Here is an 18,147-nt window from a genome sequence, read left to right as displayed (position 1 = left end):
TCCACATGTCCATGGTTATAAGGCCTGATCATCTTAATCTATTCTTTTATACAGGAAGTTCTGAGGCCCAGGCAGTCTTTTATTCACTATAAGTCCTCTATATGGCTTCTAATACTCAACTCAGAGGCCATCTATTTAAGAACAGAATTACTGTAAAAATTTTACATGAAATGTTTTCAGAAAATGTATCCAAAATGTACCCAGAACATCAGAAATTATTTAAATAAAATAACATTTGCTTTTGTTGTGAGAGCATAAAAAATTGTATCCAGATAAATTTTTGTAACAAGCACATTAGCAAATATTGAAGGAAGGTATTAATATCAACATTTTGATATGCTCTTCAGAAAAAAATGCACTTACATAAAACACATAAAATTATTTTTGTAAAGGGAATATTGAAGGAACATAGGCTTTTTAAAACTCTTATTGCCACCCCCCCAAAATTAATATCCACATTTAAAAATTCTCCTTCAGCCGAAACCGGTTTGGCTCAGTGGATAGAGTGTCGGCCTGCGGACTAAAAGTTTCCGGGTTCGATTCCGGTCAAGGGCACGTACTTTGGTTGCGGGCACACTCCCAGTGGGGGGTGTGCAGGAGGCAGCTGGTCGATGTTTCTCTCTCATTGATGTTTCTAACTCTCTATCCCTCTCAATTCCTCTCTGTGTAAAATCAATAAAATATATTTAAAAAATAAAAATAAAAATTCTCCTTCAAGTTGATTTTTTAACTTGTGACACATTAAAATATAGCCACTAGAAACATTTAAAAAGGTGTTGTTTTGCAACTATAGATCCATATGATTTTTAAAGCCGGACACTATCATTTTGGGAATGAAATACTCTTAGAGGTTGGATTGAGGAAAATGAGATTATAAACCTTGGACTTGCATATTTGTATAAACCTGATGATCCTGGGTCCAAAATTGTGCTGATCACTCTGTTATTTAACTTTATTATAATCATAATTTCAAGAATGACATTATGAGTACCTAACATTTTGTTTAATACTTTACAAATTTCAAAGCACTGTTCTCTCCACAAGGTCGTAATTACAGAATTCACTTCAAGCACTGGCCAACCATTTAGTGAAATGGGTTTCTACCGAAGAGGTGATATCACCGTGAGAAGGGCTGGGACACGCCTCCTCATGCTGAATAAGCTGAGTGAAAGAGTATGGCTGGTTGAAGGGGTCCTAAGACTGTGAGAGAACAGAATGCCAGGCTGCAGAGACAGCTACAACCTTTACAGTTTAATTTGGCCAGCACAGAGAAACACCGGGTCCCTTGGCTTACCTTGCTAAAGGGCGTCGGGCTCGATTAACAGCTTCAAGATCAGCATAGCGGAGATCTAGCTGGCAGCCAACTAGGACAACAGGTGTGCGGGGGCAAAAGTGCTTGATTTCTTGATACCACATGGTTTTCACATGATTTAGGGAGTTGGGATTAGCAATAGAAAAGCAGAGGACCACAACATCAGACCTAAAAGGGAATAAAAAAAACCAACAATACTGCATCACCTTTTCACTTTTTTCTTTTATCATTAAAGTTCCTCCCCACTCCCATCCATCTAATGCCAATGATCATGTCATAATAAAAAAAAAAAAGAGAGAGAGAGATTAGATATTAAACTACACCTTGGAGTCATGCAAAGAGCCTGATAAGCCCCCACAGTGCAGCACCAGCACAGCCCAAGTTCATGTCCACATTGCACTGCAGAATGTCTATGCATTGACAAGTTTCCAGTGATGCTATTCTATAGTATAGATGGTGACTCAAGCTTGACTCAGTCCTGGAACCACAACATGCTGAACTATTTCTGTTCATCACAAGAAATAGTTTCAAGATAATAGAAAACAATACAAACTACCTTTTAGCAGTTAAAACATAAAGGTGGTGATGACTCAACCCAATGAGATAAAGCAAAGAGTTTAAACAATACTGAAAACAAAACAGGTATTTACTGTACAGAGCTGCAAATGCTCAGAAGGATTTCTACCTTCTTCCCACTTCAGCACATGAGTGGAGAGCACAACCACTTATCTGGTTCTGAATTTGCAGGGATTTTGACTCCTTACCAGGTATAAGCTAAGAAGGTAGTACTCAACATGAAAACAGCAAGAGTTACATGGATGGATAATAAGATGAGAAAATGTTGGAAGCTGATTTCTCAATATTATTTATGAAACATAGCAGGTAGATGGGGAAAAGAAAAATTGCTTTATAGTCAATTTTGACATAAAGATCTTTCATTTTTATATAACAACTTACCATTCTAGAAGCCAAAGAACTGTTTTACAAGACAGTTGTTCCATTATGGTGTTTGACAGATAGTTGCTAAAAGGTATCTTTAAGAAGAATTATAAACTATCATTCTAGGTTGAAACAGGCTCAATGATGACTTTGAGAACATTGAGGCAGAAGAGTATAGGAATAGGAAAACTTATGCCCAAGGATTCAAGATTATCTTGCAGCTAAATTCAGAAATAAACTCTTATAATTTTATTAGATGCTAATTTATTGCCTTTATTGTTATATAATGAGAAGGATCAAGTTGATTAATCAAAATACCATATTTAATTTTTAATTTTTTAGCTCAAAATAAATAAAGGAAAATTTATATATGTTGGAAATTAGAAAGGAATTAGTACAAAGAGCAGGAGCTAACATTCCATGGGGACCTGAAAGAAACATATATTGAAAGTCTGCCTCTAATATTTACCACCTGAACAGAAAATTCAAGGATCCAGAATTCAGTAAAGTAACAGTATACAAAATAGATATCCAGAAATCAATTGCATTTTTATATACTAATTATGAACTATCAAAAAGGGAAACTAATATAACAATCTCATTCACAATTGCTTAAAAAATACTAGGAATAAATTTAATCAAAACACCTTCTTTTAAATCATTAATGAGCTTTCCCCCCTACATATAAATAAAGATAAAAAATATATCCATGCAACCATAAAATTTCTAAAAATAATCATTTGCAAGGTATAAAACTGCAGAGTGCTTACATTAAATGTAAATCACAAGTTAACTCACTCTCTCTCTCTCTCTCTCTCTCTCTCTCTCTCTCTCTGTACCTCTCTCTCCATATATATATATATATATATATATATATATATATATATATATATAAAATCAGAGCAAATATAGAGAAAAATGCTGAGATTAAAATATTTATAAATCACAAAAGAAGACCTAGGACTCAAAGTAGATAAATGTATTAATCTGCATGTGTAGTGTCCTTGAAATAAAGATATTTTCAAAGATTCTTGGATACTGGGAAATATGTGTAAAATATTCATAAATATATAAATGAAAGGGAAGCATGTCTTGTTTTGGGGGTTCTGATTTATTAGAATATTCTGTGCAGTCTTACTTTTAATCAGCATAAATAACAGTACCCAGTAAAGCCAAGAGTGCTTTGAATTTTACATTTTTTTAGGAGCTAAGTTTTCTATTATTCATAATCCTATTTATATCGGATATCTTATGTAGCTCTGCTGTAAGCTTCATCCTGATCATAAAATAAAGCCAACATGAATTTTGGCAGTGTGAGAATAATATGGCAATATCCGTGGTTCAATTTTATAGAGAAAGAATTGAGGAAATGTATTTAGCACTTAAAAGTGGAATAATATGTATTTGTATAAAATTGTTCTAATTGGCGCCTTCTCTTTCCATATTAAGGTATGTGATTATAAAGGAAATCATTCTCAGGGCTTAATTTGTGACAGACATGTAGCTAAATGTCAATTCCGTTATCTAATTTTATGATACAGCATGTGATATTTTGAAATCAGAGTTAGCTCTGTTGCCAAGGTTACCATGATAACACTCATGCTGCTGAATACATACTAGTTACTCTCCAGATGACCTGTAAACAAGTACAGACAGGACCTTGGGGGTTGGAAAAAAATGGAATCTCCTGATGATAGCAGCACAATGCCATCACACAATACAAGTCCGGAGGGCCCAACTTCTAACTGTGTCCCATCAATATTTCAATGTATGACATGCTGTTGGAAAGCTAGAAATATAATTCTGTGCTCTGTAAATATTTGCCTCAAAAAGAATGATAGTTAAAGAGAAGAGATTGTGCTGAGAGGAATGCTACATCTGAAGCTAAAATAATTTACTGAATCTAAATTCTACTTGTATCTTTAAAATAAAGATATTTCCCCCTCTTTAATGTACATCCATGAGAATCTGTCCCCATGCTTTTTATATTGAAAGCAGTTAAAATATCATCTTTGCTTAAATGTATTCAGTTTAACCCTTGCTAATCTAAATATAAATGCAAATGAAGAAAACATGCACAGATGATACAGAATCCTATTCCTTAGGCTGCAATACAAATGCAGTACTCGAAACCTGATTTTAACCAAGAAACTGCATCAATGAATATAATAATAGGGCCACAGGAAGATGCTGCTTTAACATATTCCTCCTTATCTCCATATTCTCTTCTAATTCCTCATTCTCAACACATCAGTATCCTCTGTGACACACACACCTATACAATCAAGTAACTATTTTGAAAATACCATTTATTCCCTCTGCTTTTTTGAACCATTTTTCAAAGTAGTCAAAGAAGGCACAAAACCTACAGTGAAGAATATCTCCAGCTTTAGGCAGAAGTCCAAGGAACTAAGATATTAAATAACCTTTAATCAAACCATTCATTTCCATGTGGAGACTGTTCAATGTCTACACAAGCTCATGTTTAAAAATGCCATTCCTACGAAGGATAAAGAGAAAAAGGCAGCTTTTAGTATGTTTACTTCTATTGGAGCTAACATTCCATGGGGACCTGGAACTGAAACTGTTATTATTATTTTTTTTTTTACTTTGAAGAACTGAATTTAAAAATAATTGGGAGGGGGTGGTGTGATGAGGACATTCTCACATATTAAGCAGCAGGATTAGCCTGGAAATGACCTCAGCGTTCCTATTACAGCTGTAAAAAAACCTGAGAGGATTTAAATGGAGTCCTACAGCTATTTGGAATAGAATGAATAAGAATTTGAGAATACAGAGTCAAAGCACAAAGTAGACAAAACTCTAAACTCCAGAAGTTGAATATTGAGAAGGGGGTAGAAAGAAATTTGGTTTATTTACTTATTTATTTTTGTGATTGGGCTAAGTAACTGTATTAGAAAGCCAGGGTTACAAAGGATTCAAATGTATAGTCTCAGCTGCTTTCCTATGAATGTTTATTGTTTTGGAGAAAATGTGATTTCTTGTTACTAAGGGGAAATAGACATATGAAAGTTTCGCTAGGATACTAACATGAAATAATACCCATGGAATAATGTTTTGATTAGTTAAGTAAAAAACAATCCAAAGTAAGTCTATATGTTTGAACATTGTGAATTTTCAGTTTCATGGAGGGGTAGCAGAATCAGAAAGAGGGAATGGTTGGGGAGGGAATCAGAAAGAGATCTAGTCATCCAAAAATCCTTGAGCTGATAAAGCCAACCTCAGTCACATCAGTTTTTCTTTAGATGGTAAACAAACAATAAAAAGCATATTTTTTTCAGTGATCTTTTAAGTAGAACATTGGCCAAAAATAGCATGTAAAAAGATTGGCAAAGATATTTGGATAACATAAGGAGTGTGCATGAAAAGTTGGGACCAATCTTTGTTGGAAGATTAAAGGAAAAAAGTCTGAAAAAAGTGCATCTTATCCACATATCTTGGCCAGAGCTACACATTAAACAGAAAATGCCACACGTTTTCAAGGCCTGTCTTTATACAACTACAATCAAATACAGCAAACATAGTAGGAAAAGACCAGAGAAGCAATGAGAAGCTAAACTGCTTTTCCAACCAGAAATACCAAATTCATCCTTTGAAGAAGTGGTTGAAAAGGGTAGATAATCACTATCAAAAACTGGTTATTAGGAATGAGTTTCCTATTAGTAAGTTCGTTTCTACCCCAAAAGTGCTTCTCATGTTCCCTTTTCTAGTCCCACCATTCTCCAGTTAACTTATGCTTTTCTTATCTGGTTAAGTGAAAAAGAATTCCTAAATTATTCTTTCTCTGAGAGCCTAAAACCAGGTCAATCTGATGGGCAATGTGAAGGACAGCGGAGTCCATGCAGTATACCAGACAGCTGTGGGAGGGGTAGCCAAACACTCTTTTCCATGGGCCAGTTCTGGTTGGGTGTCTTGAACTTGGTGACTAAAAGAAAGCTAACAATGATATTAACCTGAGTCTTGCCTGCAAGTGTGCCTTTTTAACAAACATTTTTAAGTCCTTTGTTCTATGGATCCTACCTCTTTACGTCACTACTGCGTATTATTCTTTCTTTATTTTTTTCTTTTCTTTTTTAGTAGAGACATCCATACCCTTTATATGGGTAGAGCTCATGATCATATCCTTTTCTTTGTCCCCTTTTGACAAAGATTCAAGTAAGAACCTCTGACCTCCACTTTTGGGACTTCAAACTTCTTCCTCCAACCTCCCAAATGATCAAGGTAGGCTCTTTCCAGAAACATTTTCAAAACCAGTCATGTCAACAATGCACCTTTCATGCATATTGTCTGACAGTGCTATGCAGACAGACAGACCCAAACAGCACAAAATGGTTGGGAGCATGGCAGAGAAAAGAAATGTGTAACATGTGGCTTGAGGAAGTTTTAGTAGGGGAGCAGCCCGGTGGTGTGTATGAGATGCGAGGGGTTGTCAGTGATGGTGAACATAACCACCTGGAGATGAATGGCTGTGTAAGCTCATACTCATGGAAGATGGAGAGGCCTGCAGGGGAATGCCTGGCAGGGCAGTACCATGCAGTGCCCTGGAGGTGAGCAGAGAAATCAAGTCAATACTTTACCAATAGCAGTGAGGCTTCTTAAGGACAGATGTTATGTGGGGGAAACTGTGAAAACACCCTGAAATATATTCAGATTTGGGAATGGTTAGCGTGTGCAACTATTTCTTCTAAGCCCATAACCGCACATTTAGTAGGAATCAGCGTTTTAAACCAGTCTTCCCCCACCCTCCAAAAATGGGACCAGAGCAATGCACACTCTTATGCAGGAAAGCCAAAGCCACACCCCAACCAATGCCACCAAATCCTAAGATAAATAATATGCAAGTCTTAAAAATTGTTGGTTTTACCATCATAGCACAGATATCACAGCGGGAAATGGCCCTACCCTAGAAGGTTGTTGGTTATCATCCAATGGAAACTGGCTATTTCCAATTGATATTCTATTTTCTATACTTCAAAATCTATGCTTCATTTAGTATATTCTTACACCTCACACAATCATCAGAAAAAGTTGAATGCATGTGAAATTGAGTGAAGCACAAGTAATTTGTTAGAAGAAATAGGTTAAGCAATCTGATTTAACTCCTGGTCAATGGAAGCAGTCAGTATTGACTTAAAGAAGGCTTGCTTAACAGGAGAAGGTGAAATTGTGGTAATAAATGCCCTCCCTGCTCTACCTGTCAGTCTCATTTCTCTTTGGCTTCCCCTGAAGCTAAGTGACTAAGGAGCTTCCTTCCTACACTGTTAATGTTTTCTCCTGAGAGCAAGACTAGCTGTAAATAGAAGAAAGCCTCTGTATCAGCTAGAATGTCAGATGGGAGGTCTCTGGGATTAACCTCCCTGACAGTTCTGAAACAAACCCTCAAGATCATTCTACCGCAGTGCAAAAGGGAGTTAACCTCAGGTCTCTCAACAATCCTCTTTGAATGGATAAAAGGTACAAGAAGTTATTAAGTCACTCTTCCAATACCAATAAGCAATCATTCAATCATTTATCCCAGAAATATTAACTGTTAATTTGCTGTGTACCAGGCAATCTTCTAGACATTGGGGCCCCAGCAATTAGTTAAGAACACAAATGACTGTCCTTATCCTTCTCATTTAGAGACAATGAGCAAAACAAGCAAACAAAAACAGTAAAATACATACAATATGTTAGGTAGTGACAAGTGCTAACAGAAAATAAAACAGGAAATGGGGACAGAGATATTGGGGAGCAGAAGGTGCTACTGAAATGTGGCCATGGAAGGCCTTAGTGAGAAGGTGACATTTCAGTAAAGACCTGAGGTAGTGAGGGAGCTAACTCAATATCTTGAGGAAGAATATAGTGGAATAGGAAATGCTAGTGCAAAGGCCCTGAGGCGGAAGCATGCCTGAGATGTTTCCTGGAGGGCAGGGGGGAATACAGCGGGAGCTGAGCTGACAGGCAATGCTGGGCAGAGGTAGGGAGAGCCTCAGGGCCTCTTCCTTCAAGTGAACTGATAGACCATTAGTTTTTGAGCAGAATGGCATGATATAATCTGTTTTAAAAAGGTGAAAGATTTATGTGATCTGAAGAGAAACCAGAGTACTGTAATTTATGTTTTAAAAGATTCACCCACTATTATAATGAAAACTGACTAAATGGTGGTGGGGAGAGGGTTGCCAGCAGGGAGAAGGTAGGAGAAGGGGACCAGTTATGAGAGAATGCAGTGAGAAAAGGTGACTTTGGCCTGGGAGCAGATGGTAAGAAGTGGCTACATTCTATGTATAAATGTGAAAGTAGAGCTAACAGGGTTTGCTGATGGACTAGGTGTAGGGTATGAACAAGGAAAGTTGAGAATGCTGCTTGAGTATTCACCCTGAGCCATTTTCTTCCCTGTTCTTCATACTGACATCTTTAGTACAGCATTTCTAACACTGAATTGTAATTATTTATGGGCTGTCTTCACCACTATATTGTGAGTTTCATTTTTAGGAATTTTGTTCTGTTTCTATTAGTTTGTCTTCCATTGTACACAACACAGCATTTGTAACAAAAGAGCCCTTCAGTTACTGTTTATCAAATAAAAAGCCTTAGAGATATTGTAGGATAAAAAATATAGATGCCAGTATGTTTGCAGACTCAAAAGTCTAAAAGAAATAAACATAGGCCTAAAATATTTTATAATTTTAATAAAGAATGAAAATAGAATGTGAGCTATTCTCTTTCTTCAGACAATTATTGCTGAAAGACGGCAATATAATATCTCTGGAATACAGCAGAGATTAGTCAGGCAATATCGTTTTTAAATTGTTTGAATTTATCTAAAAAACCCACTTACCCAATCTAAGTGGAGACTTTCATAACTCCAGAATAATGGATAATGATCTCTTCCAGGAATTATATTATCTCCAGAAGCAAAGGAAATGTAAAGAAATAGGGAAGCTACTTTCAGAATTAATTCTGGGTTAGTTACATAGAATTAAGGCTTAAGGGAACACCACCTATTTTACAGACCATCATTAAAAAAAAAAAAAAAAAAAAAAAGCCAAAAACCAAATTAAAAAAAAAAATCACTAAAATGGAAAGATAGCCAAGGTGATAAGTTTAAAAGAGAATTTGAAAATTTGCTTTATCCTTCTGTAATTCAATACTTTGTAATTCTGACTATGGTCTATGCACTGCATGCTGGGGGCACATGAGTTCTGAGGAGAGAATGAAGTGATGGGATAATCATGGAAATCTAATGAAAGGCCAATATTAAAAGTTACTGATAGATTTTTGTTAAGATTCACTGAAAAAATATTTGTTGAAGTGTTCTGTAAACTATGAAGTACTAATTATTGTCAGATACATATGATTATGGGTTAAAAGTCACCAAGGAAATATCTTCTATATTACAGCTAATTAGAAGAAAGAACATTCTCATCAGGAGATCTTTTCCTTTTCGCTTACTAGCTCATTCATTTATGATATGGATTTACAGCAGGATGATATGGATTTACAGAAGGATGACAATAGAATTACCCTTTGAAGACACAGTAGAATTACTTAACAGTCTTTTATTTTACCTCCTAATTTAAAAGAAAAAAATCTATATGAACTGAAATAGATTTCTTCATTAGAAAAGTCCATCACAAACTGATGTTTTTTCCCTTCCTCCATAAAGAAAATCTACTTAGGTAGATTTGACCCAAGTAATAATAGAAAAAAAAGGTAAAAAAGAAGGCAAAACACAAGATGTGAATGTATTGAACAATGCATATGTTTTTTATTCTTTTTACCCATCTAGTGGCCTCATTATTCATATTTTTGTGGCATCTTTTGGGCTCATCAATGCTTTTCTGGGTTGAACCACAGACAACCCTTTCCCCAGCCATGGCCAGTGTTTGGGCAGCAGCAAGCATTCTTGTAGGTCTTTGAACACGAATGACCCCAGTCATCAATCAAGCCCTGTTGCTATCTCATCTGGCACTGCTTTTTCCTAAAGACAATTTTATCCTGGACACAGGGCTGAGTCTGACACGGGAATTTGGCTCTTGGGATATTCATTCTTCTGGTTACAATACAAGATGTACCAGTTCAGAGCAGGAAGGACAGTGTGGGACAGCAGGCGGAGGGGGATATTCATTTTTCTGGTTACAATACAAGATGTACCAGTTCAGAGCAGGAAGGACAGTGTGGGCCAGCAGGCGGAGGAGGGCACGGAGTATGGCCCAGAAATATTTTCTGTGTTTCAGATGATTTGGCATCACTGAAACCTATGCTTTAGTATACAATCCACAAATTTCCATCACCTTAAATTTTATCAATTATTTTTTTTTTTATTTTTTATTTTTTATTTTTTTTTATTTATTTAATTATTTTTTTTTTTACATATTTTAATGATTTTTTTTGCCCCCCTCCCTCCCTCCCCCATAGCCCCTCCCTCCCCATAGTTTTATGTCCATTGGTTGTACTTATATGCATGTATACAAGTCCTTCGGTTGATCTATTATCTCCCCCAGATCCTCCTCCCCTCCCCGCTGTAATTTGACAATCTGCTTGTTGCTTTACTGTCTCTATATCTATCTTTTGGTTCATCAGTTTATAATGCTCTTTATTATCCACAAATGAGTGAGGTCATGTGGTGTTTCTCTTTCATTGATTGGCTTATTTCACTCAGCATGATGTTCTCCAATTCCATCCAGGTTGCTGCAAATGATGAGAATTCCTTCTTCTTTATGGCAGCATAGTATTCCATTGTGTAGATGTACCATAGTTTTTTGATCCAATCATCTGCTGACGGGCACCTAGGCTGTTTCCAAATTCTGGCTATTGTAGATTGTGCTGCTATGAACATAGGGGTGCATATATCCTTTCTGATTGGTGTTTCTAGTTTCTTGGGATATATTCCTAGGAGTGGGATTACTGGGTCAAATGGGAGTTCCATTTTCAGTTTTTTGAGGAAACTCCACACTGTTCTCCACAGTGGTTGCACCAGTCTGCATTCCCACCAGCAGTGCACGAGGGTTCCTTTTTCTCCGCAACCTCGCCAACACTTGTCGTTTGTCGATTTGTTGATGTTGGCCATTCTGACAGGTAAATTTTATCAATTATTTATATGAATTTAGTCTAATGTATTTTTGTTTGTTTTGGAAACAAAGCAGTAATAATCCAACTTTAATTGTCCTCCTTAATGCCTCATCTTTGGGAAAATGGAATAATTACATATATAATGATTTTTACAATGATTCTTATAAAGATCTTTGAAATGATACCCAGAGGAAACCACGCTATAGTTGGAAAAGCATTAGCATTAATATAAATAATTCTCTGTTTAGTAATAGTCATTCAAACAAGTCACTCCAAAAGAAATTTTCACATCCAAATATTGTGGGGGGGGGAGGGGAATGGGGGAATGAAGAGAGGTTTGGGGTTGTGGCTGACTGTGCCTCCCTCCTTTTTCTCCTGGCTTCACAGCTGGTCTCTTCATTTACTAATTCATTGAAGAGAGGCCTGGCATCAGTGTTTTCCACCTTCCTAACCTTCATGTTGGCACAAGATTTGTTATTCTTATTTTAAAAGTTCAAATGTAAAATTCAATTTGTGAAATAATTTGTTTTTTGTTATTATATTTCTTCATAAGTGCCTTAGAAAATCCTGGCTTGTATAACATCAATTGATAGATCCATGCATTCCAACAACTAACATTCATTAAGCTGCTGCTGTGTACCAGGTTCAGGCATTGGGGACATAGAATAGAAAGATAAAAACTCTGTTCTAAACATAAAAGAAATGATAGGAAAAGGGGGATGGGAAAAGAAGATTAAAGAACAATTTCAAACAATGTGATAGTGGCTGTAATAGAGACTTGTGAAGGTATTGTATAGGAGCATAAAGGACAGATAATTCACCTGGATTCGGAAGATGATAGGGATGAAGAGGACTTCTGGGATTTTGTGACCCTTGATCTAAATTATTAGAATATTAGTGGTAATTAAGTAGGTAAAGAATAGATGGGGTAGGAACTGTAATTTTTCCATGTGGATGTAAAGCATGTTTGTGGGCAAGAGCAACAGAGGATGGGAACCATAAATATCTTGTTATGCAGCCAGCAAGAGATGAGGCTGGAAAGGTAGGTTGGGACAACCAGAGAAACTAACAAGGGTAGAACCTCACACCTCTCCCTAGGGCTTAATCCAGTGAGAGGACACTCCTGAGAGCTCCCCTCTGCACCCAATTCCCAGCCAGAGTGGCTGAGTCCCAAATGGAAAAGGTTGTTTGTATGCTCCCAGAGAACCACTGCATCCCCCAGTTCCAGAACAAACCCACTAGAAAAGACTAAATTGTTGCTATTTGATGGAGATTTGAAAACTTTCATGGAACGTGTTGTTCTCTATTTGGCTATCACAGGGTACCTGGTCAAAATAATTTCCTTAGAAAAAGATACACACATAACCACATCCAAAGACACATGCCACTTGGTCAGACTATAATCTCACATCTGTGCACTCTGTCTTTTGGAAATGGGAACCAGCATAATTTGGGGACAATTTGATAGTGTCCCATCATTAGCTTTGACTTTCTAAAACCATCCTATTTCTCATATTCTGCTATTAAAAATCTGGTCACATTCCCACCCAATTCAAAATTCACACAAATGATTATGTTTTCAATGAGAACTTTAAGTTATATAAATAAAACATATATTGGTTACCATGCAAATTTTCTTGCATATCATAGACTACTTTTATTGGCCATAAAATATTTTTATTTAAAAAAAAAACTTGGAAATAAAATAGAAATATACTATGCACATTTTGGCACTATCATCCCAATCAAGATAACAGTCACCCATCACCCCCAAGTTTACTTGTGTCCCTTTGTAATTTATTCCTCCCTTCCTCCTGTTTCCCAGGCAACCAACAACATGCTTTCTATCATTATAGATTGCATTTTTTTTTTTTAGAATTTTATACAAATGGAACCACATAGCATGTATTCTGTGTTTTCCTTTACTCTCAAGTTCTCTTTTTAATCTTCCAGAGATTCCTCCCTTTTGGCCGAGGTTCAGCAAAGAGCATCATGATAATTCCACGGCAATGTTTACCAAAGCATAACTGGAGGACCATCTGCTTTATAATCATCCAGACACAAGCTAAAATTTGCTGATTCATCTCTCTCCAGGACTCTGAAACCAAAATAACCAGGATGCTTAGGCATACTCAAGTATGAGATCTAGCAGTTTTAGTTTAACCTCTTAGGGAACAACTATTCTTGTCCCTTGGTCCAACGAACTGTTTCTTTTATGTCTTTCTATTGTTTTCAATAACCTAGGCAGGTCTTAGTCCTTTATGCCACATCATTACATATAAGTAAATATCTTTTTTTAAACAATGTCTTTATTGATTTCAGAGAAGAAGGGAGAGGGAGAGAGAGATAGAAACATCAATGATGAGAGAGAGTCATTGATTGGCTGTCTCCTGCACACCCCTTACTGGGGATTGAGCCCGAAACCCAGGCATGTGCCCCTTGACCAGAATGGAACCTGGGAACCATCAGTCCATAGGCTGACGCTCTATCCACTGAGCCAAACCAGCTAGGGCAGAACTAAGTATCTTTAAGACAAAAGTTGCAAGAATTTTCCTAGGTCTCTTTGTACTACACATGTGGAAATTGGTTTGGATTACTTTCCCTTAAAGAACATGCATTGCTAACTTTCCTCCCTTTGCTACCTTGCTATCAATTTATGAAGTCCACCACTGGGGGCAGGTCTTGGGTGAAGAGAGTTTAACATTTGCCTCAAGTGCAAAACTTATAGAAATGCCAAAAATTTAAGTAATTCAGACGAAACACATCTTTAAAAATATCACAGGGGGAAAAATCCATGATAAACAAAATACCAAAATTTTAAATAAAATCAAGACCGATAACAGTGCCAATACTGAGTCTGACGCAAAAAAAAACCCCTCCCCACACAAAAATACATACACACACACACACAAGAAGAAAAAAAAAAAAACAAAACACCAAAAAAACACCCAGTAATACTGCTCCTATCTTTTAAAAAGCATTATTATTTATATTTTATGCTGAGGTGGAATGACTTACTCACCTCACCCTAGTCTTGGCCCTGGTCCACCTCACTTTGATATGTTTCTCTCAAACAGGCTTTTTGCCATCCTGAAATCATCAGTAGGATGTTACTTCTGGCTCAGCGTTTAGAATGTGCCATGAACAATAAGAGCTACTTCAAAATACTCTCTCTAGATGCATTAGTAGTTTCTGATTTCTCCCTCACCATTAATCACAAGTACAGCTAATCCCAGACAAAGACACAAACCCATAATCCTAAATTTTTTAAAGGAGCTCAAGCGAGAACTCAAATTGGGATGTAATCATGCTGTATCTTATTATTACATGTGCCTTCAATATGAAACATCAGTTACCTAAGACACACAGAAACCACGGCTCTAATTAATGTTAACATTTAAAACATATACTGTACTTTTCATAGGAGCTAATGATATTTGGGAAAAAACAGGGTGTAAGAATAAGTTATAGAATAAATGGATTCCAACTAGACTGAAAATATGATTAGAAACTGCTGAGTATAAGGGCAAGTACAGTAGTTCTGCATGTTTAAGTTAAATTTTGGGGAGAAAGCATGCCATTATAAAATAGTCACGCCTCAGTATCCACAGGGATTGGTTCCAGGACCCATTGTGGATACCATGATCTGAGGATTTTCAAGTCGCTTATGTAAAATGGTGTAGTATTTGCATGTACTAACCTAAGTATTTCATTCTATATACTTTAAATAATCTCTAGATTATTTATAATATGTAATACAATGTAAGTGCTTGTAAATGCTGTTATACTGTATTATTTAGGGAATAATAAGGAAAAATGTCTGTACATTTTTAGGCTTACCTATATAGTACATGCCAGCTTAACTTCATAGTACATGCCAGCAACAACATTAACATTGTTTTTCCAAATATTTTCAATCCATTGTTGGTAGAATTTATGGATTTGGAACCTGCAGAAATGAAGGGCCATCTGTACCCAAGATTTCTACTCACATTCAGAAAGTTCACTTGAATGTATCATTTTTACTGGAAGTAAAAGGACTCATTTTTAGCTAGTTTTAGATGCACATAAAGAATTTGGCTATTTGCTATGTATAAAAACTTAAGAGGAACAATGGAATATTAGAGCTGGTGGTAGATGGTGAATGCTGGTTTTCAGTGTCCACAAAAAAACAAAACAAAACAAAAAAACAAAACAGCATAAGAATTAGACTGCACCAGGAATAAATTTAAAGTAAATTTCTGATCAAGCATCATCATCGGCCAAAAAGCATGGTGCAAAGGAAGATACAGGAAAAGTTCAGTTTTACTGTCTGACCTTGGTCCCTTTCTGTGCCTGTTTGCTCAACTATGAAGAGAACTTTCTTTGCAGGGTCACATTAGGAATGACGTGGGAAGAGATTTTTAAAAAAAATATTTCATTGATTTTTTACAGAGAGGAAGGGAGAGGGATAGAGTTAGAAACATGGATGGGAGAGAAACACTGATCAGCTGCCTCCTGCACGCCCCTTACTGGGGATGTGCCCACAACCAAGGTACATGACCATGTCTGGGACCTTTTGGTCCGCAGGCCGACACTCTATCCACTGAGCCAAACCGATTTCGGTATACATGGGAAGAGATTTATACAGCACCTATCACAGGCCTGGCTCATGGGGAGCCCAGATTTAATTGTGGCTGCTGCTGTCACCACCACCTCCAGCACCATAGGCTATATTCAGTGTTTGAAGGGCCTGAGACAGATCAGTGCTGGAAATTTCCAAGGAAAGGAAGCAATACACTTTATAATCATTTATGTGTGGTGTGACTATCAGAGAGGGATAGAGGGGCCCAGATGTCCTGTTGAAGGTAGAGCCCATCCTGTTTGTCTACATTTTCAGTGCCAGGTACCTAAGTGTGAACATTTCATTCTTATAATAGTTCCAGGGATAAACTCTGAGTTGAGTGATATCCCTTTAAAGAGAGGCTCTTTTCTTGCCAAAAAAGAGAGCAGCTGATCACAGCCATGGTTACTACGTACAGTCTTGTTCTTGACATTTAAAAAGATCCAGAAAAGAGCTTCAAAAGTTCACTCAAAAGTGGATAGAAGGTAGGTGGTGGGAAGACAGGCTGCATGAGAGTTGGAGTCATTCACTCCATACAAGAGAGGCTTTGACAGATTTCAAATGTGTTAAGTGCTGGGATGGTGATGCTGCTCCTCTGCTCCCTTCCATCTCCAGTGAACACAGGGCTCCTCTCAGTACATTTTCTTGGATGGATGACTTCCCTTTCTAAAGAAAATAATTCAGCTAGGTGACCTCTTGAGATCTCTTCTAGTCCTAAATCTTTGCACAAATATGAAACAGCACACAGACACTTAGCTCATCCAGGTGGAGTGATTTTTCAGCTGCACCCTGTTTAAAATGAGGCTGAGACAGCCTGGTATAGTAGGAAGAGTGGGAGCCAGGAGTCAGGCAGAGCTGGGTTTAAATCCACCTCGGAAATTCACTATTGGGCAAGTGAAGGAACACAACTCGACTCAATTGTATGCAGCCTGCAAATAACCTCTGCCTCCTAGGGTTCCTAAAAGGATGAACAAAGTTAATGTTGGCAAAGCATCAAATATTTTGACTGGCACATTATAGGCCTTGGATAAATTAGAGCTATTATTCTGCTGTTTTTTCTAGTTGGCTAAAAAGAAATGGGTTGAATAGTTGACTACCATAAAAAAAGAGCAATGCCATTCTGGTTATAGTTACACTATGCTAGTAAAACTACAGATTAAAGTGAGCAGACTGACACCCTCCTGTGTCCCCAGGACCCACTCTGCTTGTCCCTGCCAAAGAATGTTTGAGGGGGCAAATTATTAGCTAGTTTGGTGCTAAGGAGCAGAGGAAACTTTAGGTGAAGTCCAAGGCATCTTGGTAGGAATCTGGTTTCTCTCACTGTCACCACAAGAATCAAATGAATTATTTCAAAAAGGTTTCAAATACACTTCCAAGTACTAGTATAAAGAATATAGCACATCTCACTGACTTGTAATTCACACCAAGCATAGTAAAAACATCAGTAAAAAAATAGGTTTGCAAACCAAAGTTGTCAGGAACTGTAATTAGGATTTTTTTCTTCTTCATGAATGATATAAAGCTAAAAATAAAGGCCATAAAAAAATTCAACAACTTTCACATAGCCATTAAATGCAGTGGTCAGAGCCTTAGACTGAATAAAAGAAACTTCTGTCCGGCTAGAGTGGCTCAGTGGTTGAGCGTTGAGCTCAAGGTTCAATTCCTGGTCAGGGCACATGCCCGGCTTGTAGGTTTGATCTCTGATCATGCTAGAGGCAGCCAATCAATGATTCTCTCTCACCATTGATGTTTCTGTATATCTTTCTCCCTCTCCCTTCATCCCTGAAACCAATAAAAATATATTAAAATAATAAATAAATAAAAACTGCTACTATCAGAATTTTCCATAAAATGTAATATTTTGATGCTGCATCAATAGGGCATTACATTTTTATCATTTACAGAAAGATCTGGAGTCCAAGACAGGAGCATTTGTGTTTTACCAGTAGTGGAGCCTGTACAGGATGCCTGGAGGCTCTGGAGAATTGGAAAAGACAGAGGAAGTACAAGGTACAAACATGCACATGAAGTGAGGCCCACGGAGAGCTGGGCCAGAAAAACGGGAATGTTTCCTGAAGCCCCGTGTGTTGTTAGGAGAACTGGACTTGGCTTGGAAAGCATGTCCTGTTTCCATCAAAGGGGGACCTGGTTACAGTTGATAGAACCAAACCCGACAGACAGACAAGGGAGCAGAACAATGCACTTTGATCTGCTGGAG

General features: G+C 37.2%; 1 protein-coding gene across 8 annotated transcripts in view; it reads right to left on the bottom strand.

Annotated features, from left to right (window-relative positions):
* Positions 1 to 18,147, bottom strand: part of RHOBTB1 (Rho related BTB domain containing 1) — a 105,021-nt gene that overhangs the window by 19,482 nt on the left and 67,392 nt on the right. For all 8 annotated transcript variants that reach the window (XM_036438395.2, XM_036438392.2, XM_036438391.2 and 5 more), the window contains one exon: positions 1,295 to 1,480. In XM_036438395.2, the coding sequence (XP_036294288.1) occupies positions 1,295 to 1,480 (186 nt within the window). The remainder of the gene's footprint in view (positions 1 to 1,294; positions 1,481 to 18,147) is intronic.

Source organism: Pipistrellus kuhlii, unplaced genomic scaffold (genome assembly GCF_014108245.1).
Source record: "Pipistrellus kuhlii isolate mPipKuh1 unplaced genomic scaffold, mPipKuh1.p scaffold_m20_p_15, whole genome shotgun sequence".
NCBI classification, from domain to species: Eukaryota; Metazoa; Chordata; class Mammalia; order Chiroptera; family Vespertilionidae; genus Pipistrellus; species Pipistrellus kuhlii.
Note: the sequence above shows the minus strand (reverse complement) of the source record. Positions and strands in the feature narration are given on the sequence as shown.